This window comes from Coregonus clupeaformis, chromosome 4 (assembly GCF_020615455.1).
Source record: "Coregonus clupeaformis isolate EN_2021a chromosome 4, ASM2061545v1, whole genome shotgun sequence".
Classification (NCBI taxonomy): domain Eukaryota; kingdom Metazoa; phylum Chordata; class Actinopteri; order Salmoniformes; family Salmonidae; genus Coregonus; species Coregonus clupeaformis.
Genome location: NC_059195.1, coordinates 20,983,717 through 21,010,981, shown reverse-complemented (window position 1 = coordinate 21,010,981; position 27,265 = coordinate 20,983,717). Strand labels below are relative to the sequence as shown.

The following is a 27,265-nucleotide window of genomic DNA, read 5'->3' as shown; positions in this document are numbered from 1 at the left end:
GTACCGTGCAGTACCGAAGAGCCCTCACTGCTGCTCGATCATCCTACTTTTCCAACTTAATTGAGGAAAATAAGAACAATCCAAAATTTCTTTTTGATACTGTTGCAAAGCTAACTAAAAAGCAGCATTCCCCAAGAGAGGATGGCTTTCACTTCAGCAGTGATAAATTCATGAACTTCTTTGAGGAAAAGATCATGACCATTAGAAAGCAAATTACGGACTCCTCTTTGAATCTGCGTATTCCTCCAGGGCTTAGCTGTCCTGGATCTGCACAGACTCTGCGAGGGCCTGGGATCGGGAGAGACACTTAATTGTTTTAGTACTATATCTCTTGACACAATGATGAAAATAATCATGGCCTCTAAACCTTCAAGCTGCATACTGGATCCTATTCCTACTAAACTGCTGAAGGAGCTGCTTCCTGTGCTTGGCCCTCCTATGTTGAACATAATAAACAGCTCTCTATCCACCGGATGTGTACCAAACTCACTAAAAGTGGCAGTGATAAAGCCTCTCTTGAAAAAGCCAAACCTTGACCCGGAAAATATAAAAAACTATCGGCCTATATCGAATCTTCCATTCCTCTCAAAAATTTTAGAAAAAGCTGTTGCGCAGCAACTCACTGCCTTTCTGAAGACAAACAATGTATACGAAATGCTTCAGTCTGGTTTTAGACCCCATCATAGCACTGAGACTGCACTTGTGAAGGTGGTAAATGACCTTTTAATGGCGTCAGACCGAGGCTCTGCATCTGTCCTCGTGCTACTAGACCTTAGTGCTGCCTTTGACACCATCGATCACCACATTCTTTTGGAGAGACTGGAAACCCAAATTGGTCTACACGGACAAGTTCTGGCCTGGTTTAGATCCTACCTGTCGGAAAGATATCAGTTTGTCTCTGTGAATGGTCTGTCCTCCGACAAATCAACTGTACATTTCGGTGTTCCTCAAGGTTCCGTTTTAGGACCACTATTGTTTTCACTATATATTTTACCTCTTGGGGATGTTATTCGAAAACATAATGTTACCTTTCACTGCTATGCGGATGACACACAGCTGTACATTTCAATGAAACATGGTGAAGCCCCAAAATTGCCCTCGCTAGAAGCCTGTGTTTCAGACATAAGGAAGTGGATGGCTAAAAACTTTTTACTTTTAAACTCGGACAAAACAGAGATGCTTGTTCTAGGTCCCAAGAAACAAAGAGATCTTCTGTTAAATCTGACAATTCATCTAGATGGTTGTAAAGTCGTCTCAAATAAAACTGTGAAGGACCTCGGTGTTACTCTTGACCCTGATCTCTCTTTTGACGAACATATCAAGACTGTTTCAAGGACAGCTTTTTTCCATCTACGTAACATTGCAAAAATCAGAAATTTTCTGTCCAAAAATGATGCAGAAAAATTAATCCATGCATTTGTTACTTCTAGGTTAGACTACTGCAATGCTCTATTTTCCGGCTACCCGGATAAAGCACTAAATAAACTTCAGTTAGTGCTAAATACGGCTGCTAGAATCCTGACTAGAACCAAGAAATTTGATCATATTACTCCAGTGCTAGCTTCCCTACACTGGCTTCCTGTTAAGGCAAGGGCTGATTTCAAGGTTTTACTGTTAACCTATAAAGCGTTACATGGGCTTGCTCCTACCTATCTTTCCGAGTTGGTCCTGCCGTACATACCAATACGTACGCTACGGTCACAAGACGCAGGCCTCCTAATTGTCCCTAGAATTTCTAAGCAAACAGCGGGAGGCAGGGCTTTCTCCTATAGATCTCCATTTTTATGGAACAGTCTGCCTACCCATGTGAGAGACGCAGACTCGGTCTCAACCTTTAAGTCTTTACTGAAGACTTATCTCTTCAGTAGGTCATATGATTGAGTGTAGTCTGGCCCAGGAGTGTGAAGGTGAACGGAAAGGCTGGAGCAACGAACAGCCCTTGCTGTCTCTGCCGGGCCGGTTCCCCTCTCCACTGGGGTTCTCTGCCTCTAACCCTGTTGCAGGGGCTGAGTCACTGGCTTGCTGGTGCTCTTTCATGCCGTCCCTGGGAGGGGGTGCGTCACTTGAGTGGGTTGAGTTACTGACGTGATCTTCCTGTCTGGGTTGGCGCCCCCCTTGGTTTGTGCTGTGGTGGAGACCTCTGTGGGCTATACTCGGCCTTGTCTCAGGATTGTAAGTTGGTGGTTGGGGATATCCCTCTAGTGGTGCGGGGGCTGTGCTTTGGCGGAGTGGGTGGGGTTATATCCTTCCTGTTTGGCCCTGTCCGGGGTTTCTTCGGATGGGGCCACAGTGTCTCCGGACCGCTCCTGTCTCAGCCTCCAGTATTTATGCTGCAGTAGTTTATGTGTCGGGGGGCTGGGGTTAGTTGGTTATACCTGGAGTACTTCTCCTGTCTTATCCAGTGTCCTGTGTGAATTTAAGTATGCTCTCTCTAATTCTCTCGTTCTCTCTTTCTCTCTGAGAACCTGAGCCCTAGGACCATACGTCAGGACTACCGGGCATGATGACACCTTGCTGTCCCCAGTCCGCCTGGCCTTGCTGCTATTCCAGTTTCAACTGTTCTGCCTGCGGCTACGAAACCCCTACCTGTCCCAGACCTGCTGTTTTCAACTCTTTAATGATCGGCTATGAAAAGCCAACTGAGAGACCTGAGCCCTAGGACCATACGTCGGGACTACCGGCCGTGGTGACTCCTTGCTGTCCCCAGTCCGCCTGGCCTTGCTGCTATTCCAGTTTCAACTGTTCTGCCTGCGGTTATGGAACCCCTACCTGTCCCAGACCTGCTGTTTTCAACTCTTAATGATCGGCTATGAAAAGCCAACTGAGATTTATTCCTGATTATTATTTGACCATGCTTGTCACTTATGAACATTTTTGAACATCTTGGCATGGTTCTGTTATAATCTCCACCCGGCACAGCCAGAAGAGGACTGGCCACCCCTCATAGCCTGGTTCCTCTCTAGGTTTCTTCCTAGGCTTTCGCCTTTCTAGGGAGTTTTTCCTAGCCACCGTGCTTCTACACCTGCATTACTAGCTGTTTGGGGTTTTAGGCTGGGTTTCTGTACAGCACTTCGAGATATTAGCTGATGTAAGAAGGGCTATATAAAATAAAATTGATTGATTGATACCACCCTGCCCCTCTCTCCCTGTTACCTGGACCTGTCAGGTAACTAACTAGACACCTGGACAGAGACCATACCACCCTGCCCCTCTCTCCCTGTTACCTGTCAGGTAACTAACTAGACACCTGGACAGAGACCATACCACCCTGCCCCTCTCTCCCTGTTACCTGGACCTGTCAGGTAACTAACTAGACACCTGGACAGAGACCATACCACCCTGCCCCTCTCTCCCTGTTACCTGTCAGGTAACTAGACACCTGGACAGAGACCATACCACCCTGCCCCTCTCTCCCTGTTACCTGGACCTGTCAGGTAACTAACTAGACACCTGGACAGAGACCATACCACCCTGCCCCTCTCTCCCTGTTACCTGTCAGGTAACTAACTAGACACCTGGACAGAGACCATACCACCCTGCCTCTCTCTCCCTGTTACCTGTCAGGTAACTAACTAGACACCTGGACAGAGACCATACCACCCTGCCCCTCTCTCCTGTTGACCTGTCAGGTAACTAACTAGACACCTGGACAGAGACCATACCACCCTGCCCCTCTCTCCCTGTTACCTGGACCTGTCAGGTAACTAACTAGACACCTGGACAGAGACCATACCACCCTGCCCCTCTCTCCCTGTTGGACCTGTCAGGTAACTAACTAGACACCTGGACAGAGACCATACCACCCTGCCCCTCTCTCCCTGTTACCTGTCAGGTAACTAACTAGACACCTGGACAGAGACCATACCACCCTGCCCCTCTCTCCCTGTTACCTGGACCTGTCAGGTAACTAACTAGACACCTGGACAGAGACCATACCACCCTGCCCCTCTCTCCCTGTTACCTGGACCTGTCAGGTAACTAACTAGACACCTGGACAGAGACCACACCACCCTGCCCCTCTCTCCCTGTTACCTGTCAGGTAACTAACTAGACACCTGGACAGAGACCATACCACCCTGCCCCTCTCTCCCTGTTAACCTGTCAGGTAACTAACTAGACACCTGGACAGAGACCATACCACCCTGCCCCTCTCTCCCTGTTACCTGTCAGGTAACTAACTAGACACCTGGACAGAGACCATACCACCCTGCCCCTCTCTCCCTGTTACCTGTCAGGTAACTAACTAGACACCTGGACAGAGACCATACCACCCTGCCCCTCTCTCCCTGTTACCTGGAGCTGTCAGGTAACTAACTAGACACCTGGACAGAGACCATACCACCCTGCCCCTCTCTCCCTGTTTGGACCTGTCAGGTAACTAACTAGACACCTGGACAGAGACCATACCACCCTGCCCCTCTCTCCCTGTTACCTGGACCTGTCAGGTAACTAACTAGACACCTGGACAGAGACCATACCACCCTGCCCCTCTCTCCCTGTTGGACCTGTCAGGTAACTAACTAGACACCTGGACAGAGACCATACCACCCTGCCCCTCTCTCCCTGTTTGACCTGTCAGGTAACTAACTAGACACCTGGACAGAGACCATACCACCCTGCCCCTCTCTCCCTGTTACCTGGACCTGTCAGGTAACTAACTAGACACCTGGACAGAGACCATACCACCCTGCCCCTCTCTCCCTGTTCGACCTGTCAGGTAACTAACTAGACACCTGGACAGAGACCATACCACCCTGCCCCTCTCTCCCTGTTACCTGTCAGGTAACTAACTAGACACCTGGACAGAGACCATACCACCCTGCCCCTCTCTCCCTGTTACCTGGACCTGTCAGGTAACTAACTAGACACCTGGACAGAGACCATACCACCCTGCCCCTCTCTCCCTGTTCTGGACCTGTCAGGTAACTAACTAGACACCTGGACAGAGACCATACCACCCTGCCCCTCTCTCCCTGTTACCTGACCTGTCAGGTAACTAACTAGACACCTGGACAGAGACCATACCACCCTGCCCCTCTCTCCCTGTTCCTGGACCTGTCAGGTAACTAACTAGACACCTGGACAGAGACCATACCACCCTGCCCCTCTCTCCCTGTTACGGACCTGTCAGGTAACTAACTAGACACCTGGACAGAGACCATACCACCCTGCCCCTCTCTCCCTGTTCCTGACCTGTCAGGTAACTAACTAGACACCTGGACAGAGACCATACCACCCTGCCCCTCTCTCCCTGTTACCTGGACCTGTCAGGTAACTAACTAGACACCTGGACAGAGACCATACCACCCTGCCCCTCTCTCCCTGTTACCTGGACCTGTCAGGTAACTAACTAGACACCTGGACAGAGACCATACCACCCTGCCCCTCTCTCCCTGTTACCTGGACCTGTCAGGTAACTAACTAGACACCTGGACAGAGACCATACCACCCTGCCCCTCTCTCCCTGTTACCTGGACCTGTCAGGTAACTAACTAGACACCTGGACAGAGACCATACCACCCTGCCCCTCTCTCCCTGTTAACGCTGTCAGGTAACTAACTAGACACCTGGACAGAGACCATACCACCCTGCCCCTCTCTCCCTGTTACCTGGACCTGTCAGGTAACTAACTAGACACCTGGACAGAGACCATACCACCCTGCCCCTCTCTCCCTGTTACCTGGACCTGTCAGGTAACTAACTAGACACCTGGACAGAGACCATACCACCCCTGCCCCTCTCTCCCTGTTACCTGTCAGGTAACTAACTAGACACCTGGACAGAGACCATACCACCCTGCCCCTCTCTCCCTGTTACCTGGACCTGTCAGGTAACTAACTAGACACCTGGACAGAGACCATACCACCCTGCCCCTCTCTCCCTGTTACCTGGACCTGTCAGGTAACTAACTAGACACCTGGACAGAGACCATACCACCCCTGCCCCTCTCTCCCTGTTACCTGGACCTGTCAGGTAACTAACTAGACACCTGGACAGAGACCATACCACCCTGCCCCTCTCTCCCTGTTTGACCTGTCAGGTAACTAACTAGACACCTGGACAGAGACCATACCACCCTGCCCCTCTCTCCCTGTTACCTGTCAGGTAACTAACTAGACACCTGGACAGAGACCATACCACCCTGCCCCTCTCTCCCTGTTACCTGGACCTGTCAGGTAACTAACTAGACACCTGGACAGAGACCATACCACCCTGCCTCTCTCTCCCTGTTACCTGGACCTGTCAGGTAACTAACTAGACACCTGGACAGAGACCATACCACCCTGCCCCTCTCTCCCTGTTTGACCTGTCAGGTAACTAACTAGACACCTGGACAGAGACCATACCACCCTGCCCCTCTCTCCCTGTTACCTGGACCTGTCAGGTAACTAACTAGACACCTGGACAGAGACCATACCACCCTGCCCCTCTCTCCCTGTTACCTGTCAGGTAACTAACTAGACACCTGGACAGAGACCATACCACCCTGCCCCTCTCTCCCTGTTACCTGGACCTGTCAGGTAACTAACTAGACACCTGGACAGAGACCATACCACCCCTGCCCCTCTCTCCCTGTTACCTGGACCTGTCAGGTAACTAACTAGACACCTGGACAGAGACCATACCACCCTGCCCCTCTCTCCCTGTTACCTGGACCTGTCAGGTAACTAACTAGACACCTGGACAGAGACCATACCACCCTGCCCCTCTCTCCCTGTTACCTGTCAGGTAACTAACTAGACACCTGGACAGAGACCATACCACCCTGCCCCTCTCTCCCTGTTACCTGTCAGGTAACTAACTAGACACCTGGACAGAGACCATACCACCCTGCCCCTCTCTCCCTGTTACCTGGACCTGTCAGGTAACTAACTAGACACCTGGACAGAGACCATACCACCCTGCCCCTCTCTCCCTGTTACCTGGACCTGTCAGGTAACTAACTAGACACCTGGACAGAGACCATACCACCCTGCCCCTCTCTCCCTGTTGACCTGTCAGGTAACTAACTAGACACCTGGACAGAGACCATACCACCCTGCCCCTCTCTCCCTGTTACCTGGACCTGTCAGGTAACTAACTAGACACCTGGACAGAGACCATACCACCCTGCCCCTCTCTCCCTGTTTACCTGTCAGGTAACTAACTAGACACCTGGACAGAGACCATACCACCCTGCCCCTCTCTCCCTGTTACCTGGACCTGTCAGGTAACTAACTAGACACCTGGACAGAGACCATACCACCCTGCCCCTCTCTCCCTGTTGACCTGTCAGGTAACTAACTAGACACCTGGACAGAGACCATACCACCCTGCCCCTCTCTCCCTGTTGACCTGTCAGGTAACTAACTAGACACCTGGACAGAGACCATACCACCCTGCCCCTCTCTCCCTGTTCTACCTGTCAGGTAACTAACTAGACACCTGGACAGAGACCATACCACCCTGCCCCTCTCTCCCTGTTCCTGGACCTGTCAGGTAACTAACTAGACACCTGGACAGAGACCATACCACCCTGCCCCTCTCTCCCTGTTACCTGGACCTGTCAGGTAACTAACTAGACACCTGGACAGAGACCATACCACCCTGCCCCTCTCTCCCTGTTACCTGTCAGGTAACTAACTAGACACCTGGACAGAGACCATACCACCCTGCCCCTCTCTCCCTGTTACCTGGACCTGTCAGGTAACTAACTAGACACCTGGACAGAGACCATACCACCCTGCCCCTCTCTCCCTGTTGACCTGTCAGGTAACTAACTAGACACCTGGACAGAGACCATACCACCCTGCCCCTCTCTCCCTGTTACCTGTCAGGTAACTAACTAGACACCTGGACAGAGACCATACCACCCTGCCCCTCTCTCCCTGTTACCTGGACCTGTCAGGTAACTAACTAGACACCTGGACAGAGACCATACCACCCTGCCCCTCTCTCCCTGTTCGACCTGTCAGGTAACTAACTAGACACCTGGACAGAGACCATACCACCCTGCCCCTCTCTCCCTGTTACCTGTCAGGTAACTAACTAGACACCTGGACAGAGACCATACCACCCTGCCCCTCTCTCCCTGTTACCTGGACCTGTCAGGTAACTAACTAGACACCTGGACAGAGACCATACCACCCTGCCCCTCTCTCCCTGTTTGACCTGTCAGGTAACTAACTAGACACCTGGACAGAGACCATACCACCCTGCCCCTCTCTCCCTGTTACCTGTCAGGTAACTAACTAGACACCTGGACAGAGACCATACCACCCTGCCCCTCTCTCCCTGTTACCTGTCAGGTAACTAACTAGACACCTGGACAGAGACCATACCACCCTGCCCCTCTCTCCCTGTTCCTGGACCTGTCAGGTAACTAACTAGACACCTGGACAGAGACCATACCACCCTGCCCCTCTCTCCCTGTTCCTGGACCTGTCAGGTAACTAACTAGACACCTGGACAGAGACCATACCACCCTGCCCCTCTCTCCCTGTTACTGGACCTGTCAGGTAACTAACTAGACACCTGGACAGAGACCATACCACCCTGCCCCTCTCTCCCTGTTACCTGTCAGGTAACTAACTAGACACCTGGACAGAGACCATACCACCCTGCCCCTCTCTCCCTGTTACCTGGACCTGTCAGGTAACTAACTAGACACCTGGACAGAGACCATACCACCCTGCCCCTCTCTCCCTGTTTGACCTGTCAGGTAACTAACTAGACACCTGGACAGAGACCATACCACCCTGCCCCTCTCTCCCTGTTACCTGGACCTGTCAGGTAACTAACTAGACACCTGGACAGAGACCATACCACCCTGCCCCTCTCTCCCTGTTACCTGTCAGGTAACTAACTAGACACCTGGACAGAGACCATACCACCCTGCCCCTCTCTCCCTGTTACCTGGACCTGTCAGGTAACTAACTAGACACCTGGACAGAGACCATACCACCCTGCCCCTCTCTCCCTGTTGACCTGTCAGGTAACTAACTAGACACCTGGACAGAGACCATACCACCCTGCCCCTCTCTCCCTGTTACCTGTCAGGTAACTAACTAGACACCTGGACAGAGACCATACCACCCTGCCCCTCTCTCCCTGTTGGACCTGTCAGGTAACTAACTAGACACCTGGACAGAGACCATACCACCCTGCCTCTCTCTCCCTGTTACCTGTCAGGTAACTAACTAGACACCTGGACAGAGACCATACCACCCTGCCCCTCTCTCCCTGTTACCTGTCAGGTAACTAACTAGACACCTGGACAGAGACCATACCACCCTGCCTCTCTCTCCCTGTTACCTGGACCTGTCAGGTAACTAACTAGACACCTGGACAGAGACCATACCACCCTGCCCCTCTCTCCCTGTTACCTGTCAGGTAACTAACTAGACACCTGGACAGAGACCATACCACCCTGCCTCTCTCTCCCTGTTACCTGTCAGGTAACTAACTAGACACCTGGACAGAGACCATACCACCCTGCCCCTCTCTCCCTGTTACCTGTCAGGTAACTAACTAGACACCTGGACAGAGACCATACCACCCTGCCCCTCTCTCCCTGTTACCTGTCAGGTAACTAACTAGACACCTGGACAGAGACCATACCACCCTGCCCCTCTCTCCCTGTTACCTGTCAGGTAACTAACTAGACACCTGGACAGAGACCATACCACCCTGCCCCTCTCTCCCTGTTACCTGTCAGGTAACTAACTAGACACCTGGACAGAGACCATACCACCCTGCCCCTCTCTCCCTGTTACCTGGAGCTGTCAGGTAACTAACTAGACACCTGGACAGAGACCATACCACCCTGCCCCTCTCTCCCTGTTACCTGTCAGGTAACTAACTAGACACCTGGACAGAGACCATACCACCCTGCCCCTCTCTCCCTGTTACCTGGACCTGTCAGGTAACTAACTAGACACCTGGACAGAGACCACACCACCCTGCCCCTCTCTCCCTGTTACCTGGACCTGTCAGGTAACTAACTAGACACCTGGACAGAGACCATACCACCCTGCCCCTCTCTCCCTGTTACCTGGACCTGTCAGGTAACTAACTAGACACCTGGACAGAGACCATACCACCCTGCCCCTCTCTCCCTGTTACCTGGACCTGTCAGGTAACTAACTAGACACCTGGACAGAGACCATACCACCCTAACCCTCTCTCCTTGTTACCTGGAGCTGTCAGGTAACTAACTAGACACCTGGACAGAGACCATACCACCCTGCCCCTCTCTCCCTGTTACCTGTCAGGTAACTAACTAGACACCTGGACAGAGACCATACCACCCTGCCCCTCTCTCCCTGTTACCTGGACCTGTCAGGTAACTAACTAGACACCTGGACAGAGACCATACCACCCTGCCTCTCTCTCCCTGTTACCTGTCAGGTAACTAACTAGACACCTGGACAGAGACCATACCACCCCTGCCCCTCTCTCCCTGTTACCTGGACCTGTCAGGTAACTAACTAGACACCTGGACAGAGACCATACCACCCTGCCCCTCTCTCCCTGTTACCTGTCAGGTAACTAACTAGACACCTGGACAGAGACCATACCACCCTGCCCCTCTCTCCCTGTTACCTGGACCTGTCAGGTAACTAACTAGACACCTGGACAGAGACCATACCACCCTGCCCCTCTCTCCCTGTTACCTGTCAGGTAACTAACTAGACACTGTGACGACCCTCCCACTCTGTCTGCCGTATTCTCTCTTTGTTCTTGTTTCCTTGTTAGGATGCCGGTGGGCGGAGTTGGGAGGGTCGTCAGCTACATGGGAAACACCTGGGCCGGGTGTGTCCCAGGATAAATGGACCTCTTCCACATTCATTAGGGAGACTCTCTCCAGGCAGTTACTTTGATCTTGGTTGTGATATTTTTGAGGTTTTTTTGGGTTGTTTGCTTTGGCACTTTTCAACACTTTTCCATATTACATTTATGCATGCAAACACTCACGTACACTACTGATTACTGATTACACACACCATTGTTATTTGATTTAGTTTACTTTAATTAATAAATATATACTTTGAGTACTCCTTGTCTCCACGTGTCTCCCTTTTGTTACGAACTTGAGCCGGTTCGTGACAAGTGGGGGCTCGTCTGGGATTTTGAACTGGTTGTGTTTGGGAGAACGTGGAGTTAATGTCCAATTCTGTAGGGTTTTTCTTTGTAAATTTTGTTAGTTTGTTTGAGTTTGATAGGCCAGTATTGGTTGCCTTTGGGTTTTGTACTGCGTTGGAGAGAGTACATTGGTTAGTTTCCAGTCCCTGCCCAGCCTGGAAACTCTTGCTCTACTCGCTGTTGGGACATCGGTCTGAGGTGAGTACAATCGGCTGTGTACCTCAGTGGGAGATTGGGTAGGGTAGTGACATTTGCTACCCGGAGCTATAGCTTTTTTCCCCTGATAGGCTTAGTGACGTGTTTTGTTTTGGGATACGTTGGGCATGGTTAAATGTTTGTTATTTTTGTGTGGTGTCAGTGGACTGAGCAGTTGTCTCGGGGCACATCCGTGGCTTGGGGAAATCTACCAGCGTGCTGGGGGGTTTAATTCCTTGCCAGCGGGCTACAGTGCGTAATTACCCACCGCAAATCTGCACGAAGACTAGGGTTGAGTTATTGTAGGTTTTGGGGAAGCTCCATATCCCAGCTCTTTTCTGTGGTGCTCGGTGTGATTGTATTTCTCTTGTGTCTGGTGTGCTCAGCAGAGGGGTTGAGAAAGATTATTATGATATATATATATTTAATTTTTTTTCCCCTGATTATGGCGTCTAATGTAGACGAGTTCATTCGCTTTCCATCAGAAGAACTGTTAGAATTATGTACTAAAGAACAGCTGTTGAAGGTTGCTGAACACTACAAGGTTGAAATTAGTGATAAACGTCTAAAAAAATTCTATTAGGTTAATATTGAAGGCCAATTTGATGGAGAGTGGTATTCTGGATGTTACCACTGGGGCAGCCTCTGCTGAGGACACGTTGTCTCCCCGATATGTTACAATGACCGTTCCATCGGTTAGTCATAGTAGTCTTCTTTTTGAACAGCAGAAAGAACTGCTTCTGTTACAGCTAGAGCATGGACAAAGATCTAAAATGGAGTATGAACAAGCTAAAATGGAGCATGAACGAAATGAACAAAGAGCTAAAATGGAGCATGATCGTGTAAAATATGAAAGGGAATTGGAATTTAAACAGGATATGGAGCGTGCTAAAATCAAGCTGCAACAAGAGCGACTAGAGTTGGTTAGGGAAGGAAAGCTCTCAGGGGAGAGTTTGCTCTGGGAAGGTGACCCAGAGTTACCTAGGGGTCGTTCCTCCTTTGGTCGTAATCCAGAGACATTTGATGTTGTAGGGAATTTACGGTTGTTGCCCCAGTTTAATGAAAAGGACCCGGAGACATTCTTTTCGTTGTTTGAGCGTGTTGCTGACGCTAGGAGTTGGCCTGATTCTGATCGCACTTTGATGTTGCAGTGTGTGCTGACTGGTAAAGCGCAAGAAGCATATTCAGCTCTTAGCGTAGCAGACAGTGTTAGTTATGAGAAGGTTAAAACGGCTGTGTTACAGAGTTACGAATTGGTCCCTGAGGCTTACCGCCAACGATTTAGAACTTTAAAAAGGGATGATCAGCAGACTCATGTTGAGTTTGCGCGAATATTATCTTCACAGTTCAATCGCTGGTGTTCTGCCTCTGCAGTTATGACTTTCCAAGGGCTGAATGTGAGTTTGCTCAGGCGACTGTGGTATACCTTGGAAAGGTGGTTGGGCAGGGTGACGTGCGCCCTGTTCATGAATATTGATGTGACCGACCATTGTTTGATTTTGTCATGTTCTATCTTTCCTGTTTGTCCCCTCCTAGTCTTGTGTTCTTCTTTCCTCTTAAAGGGTTGCTTCCTGTGTAAAGGTTGCTGAGGTCTGGAGAGGAGGATGATGGGTGGGGCAAGTGGAGGGGTGAACATGTACAATTTGTCAGTTTGGGACGCAGGGGCTGGTATGTTGGTCCGGGGTCCTTGTTGGTCCCCGGTCTTATGGGGGGGGGTGTGACGACCCTCCCACTCTGTCTGCCGTATTCTCTCTTTGTTCTTGTTTCCTTGTTAGGATGCCGGTGGGCGGAGTTGGGAGGGTCGTCAGCTACATGGGAAACACCTGGGCCGGGTGTGTCCCAGGATAAATGGACCTCTTCCACATTCATTAGGGAGACTCTCTCCAGGCAGTTACTTTGATCTTGGTTGTGATATTTTTGAGGTTTTTTTGGGTTGTTTGCTTTGGCACTTTTCAACACTTTTCCATATTACATTTATGCATGCAAACACTCACGTACACTACTGATTACTGATTACACACACCATTGTTATTTGATTTAGTTTACTTTAATTAATAAATATATACTTTGAGTACTCCTTGTCTCCACGTGTCTCCCTTTTGTTACGAACTTGAGCCGGTTCGTGACAACACCTGGACAGAGACCATACCACCCTGCCCCTCTCTCCCTGTTACCTGTCAGGTAACTAACTAGACACCTGGACAGAGACCATACCACCCTGCCCCTCTCTCCCTGTTACCTGGACCTGTCAGGTAACTAACTAGACACCTGGACAGAGACCATACCACCCTGCCCCTCTCTCCCTGTTACCTGGACCTGTCAGGTAACTAACTAGACACCTGGACAGAGACCATACCACCCTGCCCCTCTCTCCCTGTTACCTGTCAGGTAACTAACTAGACACCTGGACAGAGACCATACCACCCTGCCTCTCTCTCCCTGTTACCTGTCAGGTAACTAACTAGACACCTGGACAGAGACCATACCACCCTGCCCCTCTCTCCCTGTTACCTGTCAGGTAACTAACTAGACACCTGGACAGAGACCATACCACCCTGCCTCTCTCTCCCTGTTACCTGGACCTGTCAGGTAACTAACTAGACACCTGGACAGAGACCATACCACCCTGCCCCTCTCTCCCTGTTACCTGTCAGGTAACTAACTAGACACCTGGACAGAGACCATACCACCCTGCCCCTCTCTCCCTGTTACCTGTCAGGTAACTAACTAGACACCTGGACAGAGACCATACCACCCTGCCTCTCTCTCCCTGTTACCTGGACCTGTCAGGTAACTAACTAGACACCTGGACAGAGACCATACCACCCTGCCTCTCTCTCCCTGTTACCTGGACCTGTCAGGTAACTAACTAGACACCTGGACAGAGACCATACCACCCCTGCCCCTCTCTCCCTGTTACCTGTCAGGTAACTAACTAGACACCTGGACAGAGACCATACCACCCTGCCCCTCTCTCCCTGTTACCTGGACCTGTCAGGTAACTAACTAGACACCTGGACAGAGACCATACCACCCTGCCCCTCTCTCCCTGTTACCTGGACCTGTCAGGTAACTAACTAGACACCTGGACAGAGACCATACCACCCTGCCTCTCTCTCCCTGTTACCTGTCAGGTAACTAACTAGACACCTGGACAGAGACCATACCACCCTGCCCCTCTCTCCCTGTTACCTGGACCTGTCAGGTAACTAACTAGACACCTGGACAGAGACCATACCACCCTGCCTCTCTCTCCCTGTTACCTGTCAGGTAACTAACTAGACACCTGGACAGAGACCATACCACCCTGCCTCTCTCCCTGTTACCTGTCAGATAACTAACTAGACACCTGGACAGAGACCATACCACCCTGCCTCTCTCTCCCTGTTACCTGTCAGGTAACTAACTAGACACCTGGACAGAGACCATACCACCCTGCCCCTCTCTCCCTGTTACCTGGACCTGTCAGGTAACTAACTAGACACCTGGACAGAGACCATACCACCCTGCCTCTCTCTCCCTGTTACCTGTCAGGTAACTAACTAGACACCTGGACAGAGACCATACCACCCTGCCCCTCTCTCCCTGTTACCTGGACCTGTCAGGTAACTAACTAGACACCTGGACAGAGACCATACCACCCTGCCCCTCTCTCCCTGTTACCTGTCAGGTAACTAACTAGACACCTGGACAGAGACCATACCACCCTGCCCCTCTCTCCCTGTTACCTGGACCTGTCAGGTAACTAACTAGACACCTGGACAGAGACCATACCACCCTGCCCCTCTCTCCCTGTTACCTGTCAGGTAACTAACTAGACACCTGGACAGAGACCATACCACCCTGCCCCTCTCTCCCTGTTACCTGGACCTGTCAGGTAACTAACTAGACACCTGGACAGAGACCATACCACCCTGCCCCTCTCTCCCTGTTACCTGTCAGGTAACTAACTAGACACCTGGACAGAGACCATACCACCCTGCCTCTCTCTCCCTGTTACCTGTCAGGTAACTAACTAGACACCTGGACAGAGACCATACCACCCTGCCCCTCTCTCCTTGTTACCTGTCAGGTAACTAACTAGATACCTGGACAGAGACCATACCACCCTGCCCCTCTCTCCCTGTTACCTGTCAGGTAACTAACTAGACACCTGGACAGAGACCATACCACCCTGCCCCTCTCTCCCTGTTACCTGTCAGGTAACTAACTAGACACCTGGACAGAGACCATACCACCCTGCCCCTCTCTCCCTGTTACCTGTCAGGTAACTAACTAGACACCTGGACAGAGACCATACCACCCTGCCCCTCTCTCCCTGTTACCTGGACCTGTCAGGTAACTAACTAGACACCTGGACAGAGACCCTACCACCCTGCCCCTCTCTCCCTGTTACCTGGCAGGTAACTAACTAGACACCTGGACAGAGACCACACCACCCTGCCTCTCTCTTTTTCCACTTTTTCCACATTTTGTTACATTACAGCCTTATTCCAAAATTGATGAGGGGAAAAAACTATTGAATCAATCTACACACAATACCCCATAATGACAAAGCAAAAACACATTTATAAAAAAAAAACAACTGAAATATCACATTTTCGTAACGATTCAGACCCTTTACTCAGTACTTTGTTGAAGCACCTTTGGCAGTGATTACAGCCTCGATTCTTCTTGGGTATGACACTACAAGCTTGGCACATCTGTATTTGGGGAGTTTCTCCCATTCTTCTCTGCAGACCCTCTCAAGCCCTGTCAGGTTGGATGGGGAGCGTCGCTGCACAGCTATTTTCAGGTTTCCAGAGATGTTAGATCGGGTTCAAGTCCGGGCTCTGGCTGGGCCACTCAAGGCCATTTAGAGACTTGTCCCAAAGCCACTCCTGCGTTGTCTTGGCTGTGTGTTTAGGGTCATTGTCCTATTGGAAGGTGAACCTTCGCCCCCAGTCTGAGGTCCTGAGCGCTCTGGAGCAGGTTTTCATCAAAGATCTCTCTGTACTTGGCTTCGTTCATCTTTCCCTCAATCCTGACTAGTCTCCCAGACCTTGCCGCTGAAAAACATCCCCACATCATGATTCTGCCACCACCATGCTTCACCGTAGGGATGGTGCCAGGTTTCCTCCAGACGGGACATTTGGCATTCAGGCCAAAATAGTTCATTTCTGGTTTAATCAGTCCAGATAATCTTTTTTCTCATAGTCTGAGAGTCCTTTAGGTGCTTTTTGGCAAACTCCAAGCGGGCTGTCATGTGCCTTTTACTGAGGAGTGGCTTCCATTTGCCCACTCTACCGTAAAGGCCTGATTGGTGGAGCGCTGCAGATATTGTTGTCCTTCTGGAAGGTTCTCCCATCTCCACAGAGGAACACTGGAGCTCTGTCAGAGTGACCATCTGGTTCTTGGTCATCTCCCTGACCATGGCCCTTCTCCCCCGATTGATCAGTTTGGCCGGGCGGCCAGCTCTAGGAAGAGTCTTGGTGGTTCCAAACTTCTTCCATTTAAGAGTAATGGAGGCCACTGTGTTCTTGGGGACCTTCAATACTGCAGAAATGTTTTTGTACCCTTCCCCAGAGCTGTGCCTCAACACAATCCTCTCTCAGACCTCTACGGAAAATTCCTTCGACCTCATGGCTTGGTTTTTGCTCTGACCTGTACTGGAAACAGGAAGCACCTGAGTTCAATTTCAAGTCTCATAGCAAAGGGTCTGAATACTTATGTAAATAAGGTCTTTTTTTTATTTTTTATAAATGTTAAAAAAATAATACAACCTGTTTTCGATTTGTCATAATGGGTATTGTGTGTAGATTGATGAGGGACATTAAAAAATATATATAGATTTTAGAATAAGGCTGTAACGTAACAAAATGTGGAAAAAGTCAAGGGGTCTGAATACTTTCCCAATGCATTCATATGGGTTTCTGTGTCCTTGGAATATATTGATGCTGCTGAGTGATAAAACAATTTCCCAAGTTGGGATCAATAAAGTATTATTCTACTCTAATGGCACCCTGGACATCAGTTATAATGTTTATGCTCTCGAGTCTGCTTTAGTCGACTGCTAGGTCCTGAACTCTGGGTTGGTCCCTGCTAGGTCCTGAACTCTGGGTTGGTCCCTGTTAGGTCCTGAACTCTGGGTTGGTCCCTGTTAGGTCCTGAACTCTGGCTTGGTCCCTGCTAGGTCCTGAACTCTGGGTTGGTCCCTGCTAGGTCCTGAACTCTGGGTTGGTCCCTGCTAGGTCCTGAACTCTGGGTCGGTCCCTGCTAGGTCCTGAACTCTGGGTCGGTCCCTGCTAGGTCCTGAACTCTGGGTTGTTCCCTGCTAGGTCCTGAACTCTGGGTTGGTCCCTGTTAGGTCCTGAACTCTGGGTTGGTCCCTGCTAGGTCCTGAACTCTGGGTTGGTCCCTGCTAGGTCCTGAACTCTGGGTCGGTCCCTGTTAGGTGCTGAACTCTGGGTTGGTCGCTGCTAGGTCCTGAACTCTGGGTTGGTCCCTGCTAGGTCCTGAACTCTGGGTTGGTCGCTGCTAGGTCCTGAACTCTGGGTTGGTCCCTGCTAGGTCCTGAACTCTGGGTTGGTCCCTGCTAGGTCCTGAACTCTGGGTCGGTCCCTGCTAGGTCCTGAACTCTGGGTTGGTCCCTGCTAGGTCCTGAACTCTGGGTTGGTCTCTGCTAGGTCCTGAACTCTGGGTTGGTCCCTGCTAGGTCCTGAACTCTGGGTTGGTCCCTGCTAGGTCCTGAACTCTGGGTCGGTCCCTGCTAGGTCCTGAACTCTGGGTCGGTCCCTGCTAGGTCCTGAACTCTGGGTTGGTCCCTGCTAGGTCCTGAACTCTGGGTTGGTCTCTGCTAGGTCCTGAACTCTGGGTTGGTCCCTGCTAGGTCCTGAACTCTGGGTTGGTCCCTGCTAGGTCCTGAACTCTGGGTCGGTCCCTGCACCTCCAGCTGTTTGTTGGTGTTATTTTGCCTGGTACAGAGGACTACCAGATAAGATAATGACTTGTTCCAGACACTTCCTCATGTTGTTGATCTCCAATAACTCTGTGTGTGTGTGTGTGTGTGTGTGTGTGTGTTCTCTCCCCAGTTATCCAGTTTGGGTTTGTGTCTCTGTTTGTCGCATCGTTCCCTCTGGCTCCTCTCTTCGCTCTCCTCAACAACGTGATCGAGATCCGCCTCGACGCCAAGAAGTTTGTCACCGAGCTGCGAAGACCCGACGCCGTCCAAGCCAAAGACATCGGTAACACGCACGCTTCCACGCACGCACGGATGCACACATGTCCACACACAGACCCACACACACGTCCACACCCCACCATGCTTCTCTCACAGCTCTGTTCTCTCTCTCTCTGTAGGAATCTGGTTCAACATCCTGAGTGGAATGGGAAAGTTCTCTGTCATTATAAATGTAAGTGTTAACATTGGAGCGCACACACTCATTCTGAGAACACACTGTGTACTTTTTGCACACTGATGCATTAAAGGAAAGATTCACCCATTTCTAATGTTATCAAATTTTTGTACATCTCAGAGTGATGTTCTATCAATTCCAGGGGTCATTTCATGTTTTCATGTGTATCTGAGTTATTGCCGTTCAAGCAGGCAGAGATTCGGCTGGTATGACGCAGCATTGCGATAAAGTCGCAGTCACTACACTGGAAGTTAATAGGAATACGACTTTTAGATCGCGAAAACATCTATCATACATGTCAGACTCCACTCTGCGAGGCACATCGATCTGCAGGTTGAACATGGTGAGATTGTAGACTCCTAAATTGAAAGGGCAGTTTGTTTAGGCGATTTTACAGCTTCCTAGATACGTTACATGCTGATATTGTCTTTGGGATTATTGTGTGTAGATATGTTTGCTTGCAAGGCCAGCCCATAGAGAGTTTCAAGTTTTATTAGTCATATGTACGGGATATGCATGGTATACATCGTCCAATGAAATGCTTACTTGCAGGTTCCTTCTAGACAATGCAACAACAAAAATAACTAATTTACGATAAGAATAGAAAGACAAAGTAAATGGCTCAGTAGAATAGACTAGACATTTTAGCATCAGTATAATACAGGAAGGCACAATTTGTAGTCCAATATTTCCATGTGTATTGGGGAAGGGGGGGGATGGGGGCAGTGTATAAACTGAGCAGTATAATAAGAGTCTGGTAGCAGCAGCTGGGATGTGTGTGTGTGTAGCATGAACATCTGGCCCTGCGGCCTTGTGAATGTTAACCTGTTTAAAGGTTTTCCTCACTTCTGCTACGGCGAGCATGATCACACGGTCGTCAGGAACTACTGGTGCTGTCATGCATGGTTCGGTGTTGCTTGCATCGTAGCGGTATTTCTTATTAGTGTCCCGCTCCTTGAGAGCGGCAGCTCTAGCCTTTAGCTCAGTGCGGATGTTGCCTGTAATCCATGGCTTCTGGTTGGGATATGTACGTACGGTCACTGTGGTGACAACGTCGTCGATGCGCTTATTGATGAAGCCGGATGAATCCTGGAACATATTCCAGTCTATGCTAGCTAAACGGTTATGTAACTTAGCATCCGCATCATCGGACCACTTCCTTATAGAGCGTGTCACTGGTACTTCCTGTTTGAGTATGCAGGAATCAGGAGGATAGACTTATGGTCAGATGTGCCAAATGGAGGGTGAGGGAGAGCTTTGCATGTGTCTCTGTGTGTGGAGTAAAGGTGATTCAGTTTTTTCGGCTCTAGTTGCACGTGACATGCTGGCAGAAATGAGGTAAGACGGATTTTAGTTGTCCTGCATTAAAGTCCCTGGCCACTAGGAGCGGCGCCTCTGGATGAGCATTTTCTTTGAGTTTGCTTATGGCTTTATACAGCTCGTTGAGTGCGGTCTTAGTGCCAACATCGGTTTGTGGTGGTAAACAGACATCTATGAAAAATATAGATGAAAACTCTCTTGGTAAATAGTGGGTCTACAGCTTATCATGAGGTATTCTAACTCAGGCTAGCAGAACCTCGAGACATCCTTAATATTAGGGAACCAGCTGTTGTTAACAAAGGGACACACACCACCCCCTTGAGTTTACCCAACGCTGCCGACGTATAGCAGAACCAGCTAGATTTATATTGACCGTGTCCTTGTTCAGCCACATCTCGGAGAAACATAGGATGTTCTTCAGATCACGTTGATAGGATAATCTAGAACGGAGCTCATCCAGTTTATTCTCCTGTGATTGCACGTTCGCCAATAGAACGGAGAGTAGAGGCGGTTGGTTGAGAGTGGTCGCCAACGTGGTCTCGTCAAGTATCCCAACGTGGTCTCGTCAAGTATCCCAACGTGGTCTCGTCAAGTCTCCCAACGTGGTCTCGCCAAGTATCCCAACGTGGTCTCGCCAAGTATCCCAACGTGGTCTCGCCAAGTATCCCAACGTGGTCTCGCCAAGTCTCCCAACGTGATCTCGCCAAGTCTCCCAACGTGGTCTCGTCAAGTCTCCCAACGTGGTCTCGTCAAGTCTCCCAACGTGGTCTCGTGGTCTCGTTCATGTTCAGTTTATGCCCATACCATTTATTATTATTTTAATTTTTTTTGTCATTTAGCAGAAGCTCTTATCCAGAGCGACTTTAGGGTTAATTAGGGTTAAGTGCCTTGCTCAAGGGCACATCGACAGATTTTTCACCTAGTCGGCTCGGGGATTAGAACCAGCGACCTTTCAGTTACTGGCACAACGCTCTTAACCACTAAGCTACCTGCCGCCCCATACCATAACCTCACCGCCATCATGGGGCACTCTGTTCACAACGCTGACATCAGCAAACCGCTCGCCCACACGACACATCGGCCCTTACAGTTGAAACCGGGATTAATCCGTGAAGAGCACACTTATCCAGCGTGCCAGTGGCCATCAAAGGTGAGCATTTGCCCACTGAAGTTGGTTACGACGCTGAACTGCAGTCATGTCAAGACCCTGGTGAGGACGACGAGCACGCAGATGAGCTTACCTGAGACAGTTTCTGACAGAGTGTGCAGAAATGATTGGTTGTGCAAACCCTCAGTTTCATCAGCAGTCGGAGTTGTTGGTCTCGGATGATCCTGCAGGTGAAGAAGTCTGATGTGGAGTTCCTGGGCTGGCATACTGCCAAATTCTTTAAAACGACGTTGGAGGTGACTTATGGTACAGAAATTAACATTCAATTATTTGGCAACAGTTCTGGTGGACATTCCTGCAGTCAGCATGCCAATTGCACACTCCCTCAAAACTCGAGACATCTGTGGCATTGTGTTGTGTGACAAAACTGCACATTTTAGTGGCCTTTTATTGTCCCCAGCACAAGGTGCACCTGTGTAATGATCATGCTGTTTAATCAGCTTCTTGATATGCCAAACCTGTCAGTTGGATGGATTATCTTGGCAATGGAGAAATGCTCACTAACAGGGATGTAAACAAATTTGTGGCCAAAATTTGAGAGAAATTAGCTTTTTGTGCATATGGACATTTTCAGGGATCTTTTATTTCAGCTCATGAAACATGGGACCAACACTTTGCATGCTGCGTTTAAATTTTTGTTCAGTATACAGTAAACACATTAAACTACAATAAACAACCATCTGAAATGTCCTAGTGGCACGAATTCCTCCAATTTTAAAGTGCATTGTAGATTATTCCACACGTAAGGTGCAAGGACATTAAAGACTGGTTTACCCAACTCTCTAGACATCAAAGGAGTCTCCAGAGTTAACCAACCCTGTGAACACCATAGGAGTCTCCAGAGTTAACCAACCCTGGGAACACTAAAGGAGTCTCCAGAGTTAACCAACCCTGGGAACACTAAAGGAGTCTCCAGAGTTAACCAACCCTGTGAACACTAAAGGAGTCTCCAGAGTTAACCAACCCTGGGAACACTAAAGGAGTCTCCAGAGTTAACCAACCCTGTGAACACTAAAGGAGTCTCCAGAGTTAACCAACCCTGGGAACACTAAAGGAGTCTCCAGAGTTAACCAACCCTGTGAACACTAAAGGAGTCTCCAGAGTTAACCAACCCTGGGAACACTAAAGGAGTCTCCAGAGTTAACCAACCCTGGGAACACTAAAGGAGTCTCCAGAGTTAACCAACCCTGGGAACACTAAAGGAGTCTCCAGAGTTAACCAACCCTGTGAACACTAAAGGAGTCTCCAGAGTTAACCAACCCTGGGAACACTAAAGGAATCTCCAGAGTTAACCAACCCTGTGAACACTAAAGGAGTCTCCAGAGTTTACCAACCCTGGGAACACTAAAGGAGTCTCCAGAGTTAACCAACCCTGGGAACACTAAAGGAGTCTCCAGAGTTTACCAACCCTGTGAACACTAAAGGAGTCTCCAGAGTTAACCAACCCTGGGAACACTAAAGGAGTCTCCAGAGTTAACCAACCCTGGGAACACTAAAGGAGTCTCCAGAGTTAACCAACCCTGTGAACACTAAAGGAGTCTCCAGAGTTAACCAACCGTGGGAACACTAAAAGAGTCTCCAGAGTTACTCAACCCTGGGAACACTAAAGGAGTCTCCAGAGTTAACCAACCGTGGGAACACTAAAGGAGTCTCCAGAGTTAACCAACCCTGTGAACAGGCTTGATAACTTGTCATTTTGAATCATAAGTGATGTTCGGTAAGTCAGAGGTTTGGAGAGCAGGGCTTTGTAAACAAAAAGAGCATAATGATGTGATCTACGTGACTTTAAAGAGGTCCAGACAACCTTTTGGTAAAGAACACGGTGATGATTAATACAACTGTCTCCTGTGATAAAACGAAAGGCGCTGTGATAAACGACATCTAAGGCTTTAAGAGGAGAGGCAGCTGCACTTTGATAAATAAATAGTATCACCATAATCACCAACAGGTAGAAAGGTTGATAAATAGTATCACCATAATCAACAACAGGTAGAAAGGTTGATAAATAGTATCACCATAATCACCAACAGGTAGAAAGGCTGATAAATAGTATCACCATAATCAACAACAGGTAGAAAGGTTGATAAATAGTATCACCATAATCACCAACAGGTAGAAAGGTTGATAAATAGTATCACCATAACAACAGGTAGAAAGGTTGATAAATAGTATCACCATAACAACAGGTAGAAAGGTTGATAAATAGTATCACCATAATCACCAACAGGTAGAAAGGTTGATAAATAGTATCACCATAATCACCAACAGGTAGAAAGGTTGATAAATAGTATCACCATAATCACCAACAGGTAGAAAGGTTGATAAATAGTATCACCATAATCAACAACAGGTAGAAAGGTTGATAAATAGTATCACCATAATCACCAACAGGTAGAAAGGTTGATAAATAGTATCACCACAATCAACAACAGGTAGAAAGGTTGACTGCACAATCTGCTTCCTGCTGACTAGAGGGAGACAAGATCTGTTTCTGTAAAAATAAAAAATAAAATGTTTGTTTCTTAACAAGCTCAGTTGTATGTTTTTAAAAAGATGATAAATCATTGTCAACCCAGATACCAAGGTATTTGTATGCTGGGACTCGTTAGATTATAGAACCATCCGATGTGTAAAGATGTAATCCATCTGAGAGAACTTGAAAACATGTATTTAGTTTAGCCTGTATTAACCTCTACGGGATCGGTGTCCCTATACCGGGACAGTTGCTGCTCAATATGCGATATGAATGGCGTTGTTAAACAACAGCAAACTTTCCGGGACATAGACATATCTTACATTGGCAGAAAGCTTAAATTCTTGTCACTGTAACTGCATTGTCCAATTTACAGTAGCTATTACAGCAAAAAAATACCATGCTATTGTTTGAGGATAGTGCACAACAACTAAACACTGTTGTCACGGCAACTGGTTTGGAACATTCACCTCTGAAGGTAAATAATGTACTTACATTCAGTAATCTTGCTCTGATTTGTCATCCTGAGGGTCCCAGAGATACAATGTAGCATAGCTTTGTTTGAAAAAAAAAACATTTCATATTCAAATGTAGGAACTGGGTTCTACAGTTTGACCCCACTACTGTCTCTGGCTCCGCCCCCACCCCGCCATCTAGATGTGTGAAGGTTAGTGTATTTTCTGTAGGGAAGCTAATGATCCATCATGTATGACATTCCTGGGAGTGTGTAAACGTTCTTTTTTTTTTATTACCACAGCATCTTTGTATGTTCTCTATAGTTATGTACATGAAAATGTATACATTTACCAATTCGCCACATTTGGGAAAACTCCTGGCATACTCAATACAAAATACTGTGTAGTGATGTAATTCTTCACTGGATCAGTCTGAAACTTTGCACACACACTGCTGCCATCTTGTGGACAACATCTAAAGTACACCTAGAATCCTACATCACTGTCTGGCCGTTCTCTTGCATTTGAAAGATGATTCAAAAAATAAATAATTGAAAAAGCATGTTTTTTGTTTAACTTTTACCAGATCTAAAATGTTATATTCTCTGACATTTCCACAAACTTCAAAGTGTTTCCTTTCAAATGATGTCAAGAATATACATATCCTTGCTTCAGGTCCTGAGCTACAGGCAGTTAGATTTGGGTATGCAATTTTAGGCGAAAATTGAAAAAAAGGGTCAGATCCTTTTAAGTACCAGTTTTAAATCAGTAAGGGCTTCCTACACAACTGCAAAATGGGACTGTAGCCTTTTCGCAGCCAGGTCAGCAGTCGGGGCAATTCAAATTCATAGTAGTATCATCTAAATATAGATTACATTTACATGTTTGAACAGATTGACCAATAGCATTTATATACAGTGCTGTGAAAAAGTATTTGCCCCCTTTCTACTTTTGCATATTTGTGATACTGAATGTTATCAGATCTTCAACCAAAACCTAATATTAGATAAAGGGAACATAAGTGAACAAATAACACAACAATTACATATTTATTTCATTTATTTCATAAACAAAGTTATGCAACACCCAATTCCCCTGTGTGAAAAAGTAATTGCCCCCTTACACTCAATAACTGGTTGTGCCACCTTTAGCTGCAATGACTCCAACCAAATGCTTCCTGTAGTTGTTGATCAGTCTCTCACTTCGCTGTGGAGGAATTTTGGCCCACTCTTCCATGCAGAACTGCTTTAACTCAGTGACGTGTGGGTTTTCAAGCATGAACTGCTCGTTTCAAGTCCTGCCACAACATCTCAATTGGGATTAGGTCTGGACTTTGACTAGGCCATTCCAAAACTTCCAATTTGTTGCTTCTTAGCCATTTTCATGTAGACTTGATTGTGTGTTTTGGATCATTGTCTTGCTGCATGACCCAGCTGTGCTTCAGCTTCAGCTCACAGATGGATGGTCTGACATTCTCCTGTAGAATTCTCTGATACAGAGCAGAATTCATGGTTCCTTCTATTAAGGCAAGTCGTCCAGGTCCTGAGGCAGCAAAGCATCCCCAAACCATCACACCACCACCACCACCATGCTTGACCTTTGGTATGATGTTCTTACTGTGGAATGCAGTGTTTGGTTTTGGCCAGGCATAATGGGACCCATCTCATCCAAAAGGTTGACTCAAGTTTGCCAAAAAGCACTTGGATGATCATCAAGACTCTTGGAAGAATGTTCTATGGACAGATGATTCAAAAGTATAACTTTTTGGACAACATGGTTCCAGTAATGCCTGGCGATAACCAAACTCTGCATTCCACAGTAAGAACATCATACCAAAGGTCAAGCATGGTGGTGGTGGTGGTGCTGTTGAGCCAACAATGATGGGTGCTGCACACCTAAGCAGACCGGAATCCTATTGGTCGACCCCTGTGGATTTCTTGTCTACTGCTATCAAAGCATCCAGGACTTATTTTTCTGTAAACGGCCTAAAAGAAAAGCTTTGACTATCATTTCTCTGATCATTCAGCAAGTTTTCAGCATCCAGCCCAATATCATTGTGAACAGGCTTAGAAGTTATTTCAAAGAGAGAGCCCGCTGAAATAAAATGGTGATTAAATGCATGAATGATGGTGTCTTTTTTTTGTAATGAGGCCTGTGTCTGAATTAATTTGTTGTGGCAGAGAGGAGAAAGAACCCTTCAGGGATTTGACAGTTTTCCAGAATTTTGCCCGGTTCCCATTACAATCCCAAGGAGCGGTTACATAATAATCAGATTTAACCTTTCTGATTTGTCTTACACAATGATTACTCAGTTGCTTAAAAAGCTTGCCAGTCCATGCCTAAGCCTGTGTTCCTGGCCTTGACCCAAGCATCATCTCTTATGAATGACTTATGATAATTCCGGAGTGTACCAGACATTCAACCTACCATTAACCCTTAGCTTTTTGAAGGGAGCATGATTATCCACAATAGTATTGAAGACATCTGCAAAAAGGCTGAAAGCTAAATCAGGTTCAGGGATAGCTGAGATACAATCAAGGTCACTAAAATAAAGATAATGTAAAAAAGCCTGTTCACTGAAGTTTTTTAAGTTCCTCTTTGTGACGAAACGAGGCTTAGATTTTTGTATTATCACGTCTCTAACACAAACAACTGGGCGGTGGTCACTAATATCTAATACATATTTCTCTAGTTGACTTTGAAGGATCTGAAGGGTTGGGCCGTGTCGGCTTAGTCACCCGCTGGGTTGGGTTTAGATCATTACAGGTCTTTTAGATTGTCTGAAGCCTGCATTTCACAATCATAATTTAGGCCTTGAAATGTGAAGAGAGGGTCCAGGCTCCTTGATGGTTTGGGGCGGAGTCCGTCTCTGTAGAGCATCTTTTGCTTCCAAAAGTGTCTATTCTCAAAGGTTCTGCCAACAGAGTGGCAGGAGTCTTTAAGCCAGATATGAAGCCTGGTGAAACTTCTGCAGCCTGACTACTGCCAATCTGTTGGCATAACTTTTATTGAGAATTTCAACACTTTTTGGAAGCAAAAGATGATGTGGCTGCAGAAGGTTCTTAGCACCTCACATCTGGCTTAAAGACCAGCGACGGCACGGGGCCGGAGATAATCGGCAGCTTTTCAGAGCCTT

General features: G+C 48.1%; 1 protein-coding gene across 1 annotated transcript in view; it reads left to right on the top strand.

The window, feature by feature from the left end:
* The window catches only part of ano2b (anoctamin 2b), a 220,198-nt gene that overhangs the window by 176,143 nt on the left and 16,790 nt on the right, over window positions 1-27,265 (top strand). The window contains exons 23-24 of the mRNA XM_045209694.1: window positions 18,390-18,542; window positions 18,658-18,710. Coding sequence (XP_045065629.1) covers window positions 18,390-18,542; window positions 18,658-18,710 — 206 coding nt within the window. The remainder of the gene's footprint in view (window positions 1-18,389; window positions 18,543-18,657; window positions 18,711-27,265) is intronic.